The sequence below is a fragment of the Propithecus coquereli genome, unplaced genomic scaffold (genome assembly GCF_000956105.1).
Source record: "Propithecus coquereli isolate 6110/MARCELLA unplaced genomic scaffold, Pcoq_1.0 Scaffold860, whole genome shotgun sequence".
Taxonomy (NCBI): domain Eukaryota; kingdom Metazoa; phylum Chordata; class Mammalia; order Primates; family Indriidae; genus Propithecus; species Propithecus coquereli.
This window is the reverse complement of record NW_012154841.1, coordinates 122,339-128,461: the sequence shown is the minus strand read 5'-3', so window position 1 is coordinate 128,461 and position 6,123 is coordinate 122,339. Positions and strand designations below refer to the sequence as shown.

Below are 6,123 nucleotides of genomic sequence, written 5' to 3'. Positions count from 1 at the left end.
TTTTTATGCCTCTGTAGTGGGCTGAGTAGTGTCCCCCAAGAAGTCATGTCCAGCTGGAACCTCGAGCGTGACCTTAATTTGGAAATAGGGTCTTTACAGATGTGATTCATTAAGATGAGGTCATACAGGATTAGGGTGGGCCCTAAATCCAATGACTGTGTCCTCCTAAGACAAGGAGAGGACACAGAGACAGGAAGAACGTCCTGAAAGACGGAGACACAGGGCAGAAGGCTGTGTGAAGACAGAGCAGAGACCAGAGAGATGCGGCCACAGACCAAGGAACTCGGGAGCCCCCAGGAGCTGGGAGAGGCCGGAAGGACCCTCCCCTGGAGCCCACAGAGGAAGCAGCATTGCCGAAACCTTGATCTCAGACTTCAGGCCTCGAACTGTGAGAGAATAAATTCCTGTGGTTTTAAGGCACTCGGCCCGTGGCAGTTTGTTAGAGTGTTGTAGTGTGGAGGGCGCGAACAGACCATGAGAGAATTTAATGGAGCCAAATTGAGAGTCTTTATTAGCTGGCCAGCGACCACCTCTGCCCGCATAAAAGCAGTACAAGAGAGTGGCACCAGTCTTTAGCTTCTACAGGAATTTTATACCAATTTGAGGGGGGGGCTACGTGCCATAGAACAGGTACTCGGAAACAAAGGAAACAAAGGCAGGATGTACAATCAGTATTTCAATGACACAGAGTCCTGAGATCTGGCTGTTCTCACAGATCTCTGGTACCCAAAGACAAATTACAATCATTGAAGTAAAGCACAATCTAAGTTATAGATTAAACACAGAACATTCTTCCAGTTACACATCGATCATAAGTTGAACCCTTGACATGTGGAGGGCGATCAGGCCCTGAATTCTAACAATTGCTAACCGCAAGCTTTGTACAGAAGCAAATAGCGTTCATTAAAGTTCCCTAGCAACTATAATTGCATTATACCTTTTTATTCATTAACCCTTCAAAGCATCTCAGCTCACTACAAGAGCAGACCTGGGAAACTGACACCGGTGCCGGCCCCGCAAAGCGCACGCCTTCCAGCACGGACGCCGACTTTGCTCTGAAGACGTCGTTCGCACCTCCTTGCCCTACCTGCTTTCGAGTTGAGCCTAGAGTTGGCCAAGGCTTAGGAAAACACACAGGACTCACGAACACGGAGTCTTCTACATCCGGGAACGCAAGACACAAACAGGGCAACCTCCAGGCAGGAGGTGGGTCGACGTGATGTTGTACGGAGACGAGAGATGTGGGTCTTCGTTATTTGTGGGATAACTGTGCACCCTTCTGTTGCTAACTGGGGCACAGTGAGCTGCTCACAGCTCTTTCTACACACTCCACCATCTGGCACTGTCCTCAAAACCCCCTGCTTTCAGGAGTTGATGGCGTAGTGGGTAATGTATATGTGAGTAACGTTGGGAGATTATTCATTCCCTAAATTTTCATCAGACTTTCTTTTTTCACTTTTTCAATTTTTAAGGTTTTTTATAGTGAAATAATTTTAGGTTACAAAAATAGTAGAATTCCTGTAAACTCTTCATCCAGTTTTCCCAAATGCTAATGTCTTACGTAAGCACGGTGTAGACACGACACCACTAACTCGCCAGCACAACTGACTGCTGTCCGACTACGTCGCATCTCTTGTGGAGACGCCTCCGTCAGCTCCAATCGAAAACAGTTCCTTTGTCTTTCTTGCTCTTTCATGCCTTTGACACTTGTAACCAGTATCAGTTAATTATTTTGAGGGATGTTTGTCAGTTTGGGCTCAGGAACGGCGATGCCGTGTCCGCCGTGCGTGCGTGGCTGCAGGGGCGTGTGGTGTTGGTGTGTCTTATCCCTGGTCACGCTGACCTCAATCACTTGAGTGAAAGGCTGTCTGCCAGATTTCTCCATTGGGAAGGTACTTACAAAGGTCCCCTTTGTAATGAATAAGTACCTTTCAGACTTTGCAAATATATTTCTTATCATACTTTTCCCCTACTAACTTTAGTAACCATAGATGGTTCTAAAAATAGATTTTTAAAATTTCCTAAAAGAGGGATAATTTTGCATTTACTAATTGATATAAATAAGTTTATTCATTAACAAGGCATATTTACTTTTAGTTACACTGAATATGCTATTATTGGTTCATTAGCCACCAGCATTTAACAGCTGCATACACTGTATAGTATATTTTAAAAGTATATGTTGATGCATCTCAGCTATTTTGGTAAAATTTCATGTCAGAAATTCATGCCATGTCTATTAAAATTACTCTTGTCTTTAGGCTTGGTGGTCCGCTTTCCCTGCTTTGTGTGTCCTGTAGCACGTGGCCCTGTGATGCCCGCACGTCTTTGTTGCCGGGCTCCCCTGCCGGGGCCGCGATCTTGTTCGCAGAGTCACTGCGCCTACAGCAGAGCTGGCACATACGTGGTACTTAACTGTAGTGAAAGCACTAATTCTAAAACCAGGTTCTAAAATATTTTCTTTTTGTTGTGACAAATTTCAAACATAGAAAAAGCCGGCAATGAGCACCTGCAGTCCCACCACTCGATCCCACACTCGTTAACCTTTTGCCGTATTTCCTTATCTACACATGTATGTGTCAATATGTGTGTATAATTATTTCTCTTTTTGCAGAATTAACCTCCAGACATCATGACACTTTGCCCTTACCAAGTGAGTCAGTATGGTCTTTCGCTAATTCTATCACTAAAAACAAAGGACATTCTTCTGTATCAGGGGTTGGCAAACTATGGTCCTAGGCCGAATCCAGCCACCACTTGTTTTTAAAAATAAAGTTTTAAAAGGCTGGGTGCAGTGGCTCATGCCTGTGATCCCAGCGCTTTGAGAGGCCAGGAGTTCTGCACCAGCCTGGGCAACATAGCAAGACCCCCATCTCTACAGATTTTTTTTTTTAAGTTTTATTGTAACACTGCCATGCCCATTCATTTATGTACCATCTGTAGCCACTTTGCACTACCACGGCAGAGCTGTTTGCCTTACAGAGCTGAAAGCATTTTCTATCTGCCCGGTGCAGGAAAGCGTTGACATAGCAGACATGACTGCTGTCCGCTGAAAGGCTTGCTTTCGAGGCTGGCACTGACCTGGGAACTTGGATTTGGGGAGGGTTCCCACCGTTCCCTGGTAAGAGGAATGTGGGAACCTAAACTGTTTATGCAACAAATACGGCTCATGCTGAACACCTGCTTTCCTTCTGGGAGTCTTATTTTGGTACATGCCAGGCAGAGGGTGCCGCATAACCAGTAAAACCCAGTAAAACCCCTGGGCACTGAGTCTCTAACCAGCTTCCCAGGTTGGCAATATTCCACACGCATCATCGCAGCTTGTTGCTGCGGGACTTAGGTGTGTCCTGTGTGACTCCCCAGGAAAGATCTCAGGGGAGCTTGTGCCTGGGTCCCCCAGCCTCCGCCCCACGCATCTTTCCCCTGTGCAGACTTTGGTCTGTCTTTTCTGCGTAATAAATTGCGGCAGGAACACAACCGCCTGCCCACGCCTGTGAGTCCTCCTGGCAAACCATCAGTCCTAGGTGGTCCTTGGAGAAACAGGCCCTTCGGAGAAAAGGTTTGCAGAGCTCCAGTCTACACAGACGCCACTGTCACACCCAATAAACGATCTTTTTGTACTGTAACGTCTAGTCCGTGTGCAAGTTTTCCCAATTGTCCCCAGATTGGCTTTTGTTCCGACCCGGGATACAGTCAAGATTCGCGCACCGCACTCCGTGCTCCCAGATGCGCGCCCCCGGGCACGCTCCCCGAGTGCGGCGCCGGCCGCGCGCTCCCGCCTCCCGCCCCGCCGCATCCCTCCGCTGCAGGTGCGCGGCCCGGCCACTGCGCGGCGGTGTCGTGCGGCGTCGCGGGCGTCGCGGGCGTGTGACGTCGGTCCGCGCGCCGGTGAGGGGCGGAGGCAGGGACGCGTGCGGGTCGCTGAGGTTGGGGTCTCTGGGTCTCAGGGTTGCGGCCGCCGTCGCCATGGTTTCGCGCGTGCAGCTCCCCCCGGAGATCCAGCTGGCGCAGCGCCTGGCGGGGAACGAGCAGGTGACCCGGGACCGGGCGGTGAGGAAGCTCCGGAAGTACATCGTGGCCCGGACTCAGCGTGCCGCAGGTTGGCGGGGGCCGCGGGGCCCGGGGTGCGGGCTGCGGCGCGCGGGGCGGCGGGCCCGGACGTGGCCGGGTGGGCAGAAGGGCTCGCGGGTCTTTGCCCCGGCGCCCGGCTCGGCCCTCGCGGCGCCTCCCCTCGTGCGCTGGCATGTGGTCCCTCTGCTGAGGCCCCTCCCGGCGCCCACCTGCTTTCGCAGCCCAGACGGCCCGTCCTTGCAGTGGGTCCTACGCCCCTGCTTCCCTGCTGTCGGGCACCCCCTGTTTTTCCCTCAGGCAGCATTGACCGCTGCTGGCAGTTTTCTTTTTGTGTGATTGTTGGATCGTTTTCTGAGTTCCATTCGAGGCTACGCTCCCTGAGGGCCGGGAACGTGCTTAACTGTGCCTTGTATCAGTGGTTCTCGGTGTCCCTCCGCGCCCCCTTCAGCAGCTGGAGCGTCACCTGGGCAGTTGGTAGGAACGCGGAGTCACGCCCACAATCTCAGCACTTGGGTAGGCTGGGATGGGAGGATTGCCTGAGCCCGGAGGCTGCAGTGAGCTGATTGCGCCAGTGCACTCCAGCCTGGGGAACAGAGACAGGCCCCATCTTTAAAAACAGAAATGCACATTCTATTTTTTATTTATTTATTTTTAGACAGAGTTTTGAGTTTTGCACTGTTGCCCGGGCTAGAGTGCCGTGGCATCAGCCTAGTTCAGGGCAACCTCAAACTCCTGGGCTCAAGCGATCCTCCTGCCTCAGCCTCCCTAGTAGCTGGGACTGCAGGCACATGCCACCACACCTGTCTAATTTTTTCTATTTTTAGTTACCCAGATAATTTCTTTCTATTTTTAGTAGAGACAGGGCCTGACTCTTGCTGAGGCTGGTCTCGAACTCCTGACCTCAAGCAATCCTCTCCCCTCGGCTTCTCAGAGCGCTAGGATTATAGGCATGAGCCACCACGCCTGGCCAAAAATGCACATTCTAGAGTCCCATCCCAGCTGAGCCCAATCAGGGCTGGCCATCTGTGTTCCTGGAAGCTTCCAGGTGATTCTGACACACTAAGTGAGAACCACTGCTCCAGGAACAGGGTTCCAGACACAAGGGACCTCCGTGAATATTTGTCGACTGAGTAATCTTCTATCTCTGTCTCCATTGCTAGCCTAAATGACTAAGTTAATTTTTTTCTTTTAATATTTGAGGTATAGCACAGAAAAGTGCACAAAGCCTCTGTAACGCAGGATGAATTATCAACAGCAGATTAACCTGTGTGGCCACCATTCAGCTCAGGAAGGGGTTGAGGTTCTCAATTTTGAATCTCCAACCTGGAGTACCATGCCTGATACCCTGTAGATTCTCCGTGAGTTTTATTGCGTGAATGAAGTGGCAGTCACCACAGGCGCAGCTGGTTCTGCGTTAGAGGATTGTTTGAAGAGGGGTGCTGGAGTCAGCTCCCCACTTGCCTTTAATGGGAAGTAGGGCATAGTTCTAATTTAGGCAGTTACATTTCTCTGGCTTCCTTCTTGGCACTCGGAGGTTGAGTCCATTTAGTCTGGATGTTGCTGTTTCGATGCAGGTGGTTTCAGTCATGACGAGTTGCTGAAGGTGTGGAAAGGACTGTTCTATTGCATGTGGATGCAGGACAAGCCGCTCCTGCAGGTGAGTGGGCGGGCGGGGAGCCGAAGAAGCTGGGGTCCAGGAGCTGCGGTGGGTGGACAGGTGGGCACGCAGTTGACTCCATTTGAATATGGCCAGAGACCTGGGCAGAGTTTTACAGCCTCACTGCTTTGTAGCCTCATGGTGCCAAGGCCTTTGGTTAGCAGCCTTGCTGAGGACGTGGACGTGGTTTGCTGAGTTGCGCACCATAGCCACAGTGGGGTGGGCAGTGCAGGTCGTGGCTTGGGTGACAACTGGGTGGTTCTGTGTGTGTCCTAGGTCACAAGGAAATAATGGAAACCAAGGGAAAGAGTCCTCTGAGCAAGAATTTCTCCTGCCAGCCTCTTTCTTTTTTTTTTTTTTTTTGAGACAGAGTCTCTCTCTGTTGCCTGGGCTAG

General features: G+C 51.0%; 1 protein-coding gene across 1 annotated transcript in view; it reads left to right on the top strand.

The window, feature by feature from the left end:
- Positions 1 to 3,896: 3,896 nt before the first annotated feature.
- Positions 3,897 to 6,123, top strand: part of RRP1 (ribosomal RNA processing 1) — a 16,318-nt gene continuing 14,091 nt past the window's right edge. Inside the window, exons 1-2 of the mRNA XM_012664129.1 lie at positions 3,897 to 4,099; positions 5,646 to 5,728. Coding sequence (XP_012519583.1) covers positions 3,967 to 4,099; positions 5,646 to 5,728 — 216 coding nt within the window. The 5' untranslated portion in view covers positions 3,897 to 3,966. The remainder of the gene's footprint in view (positions 4,100 to 5,645; positions 5,729 to 6,123) is intronic.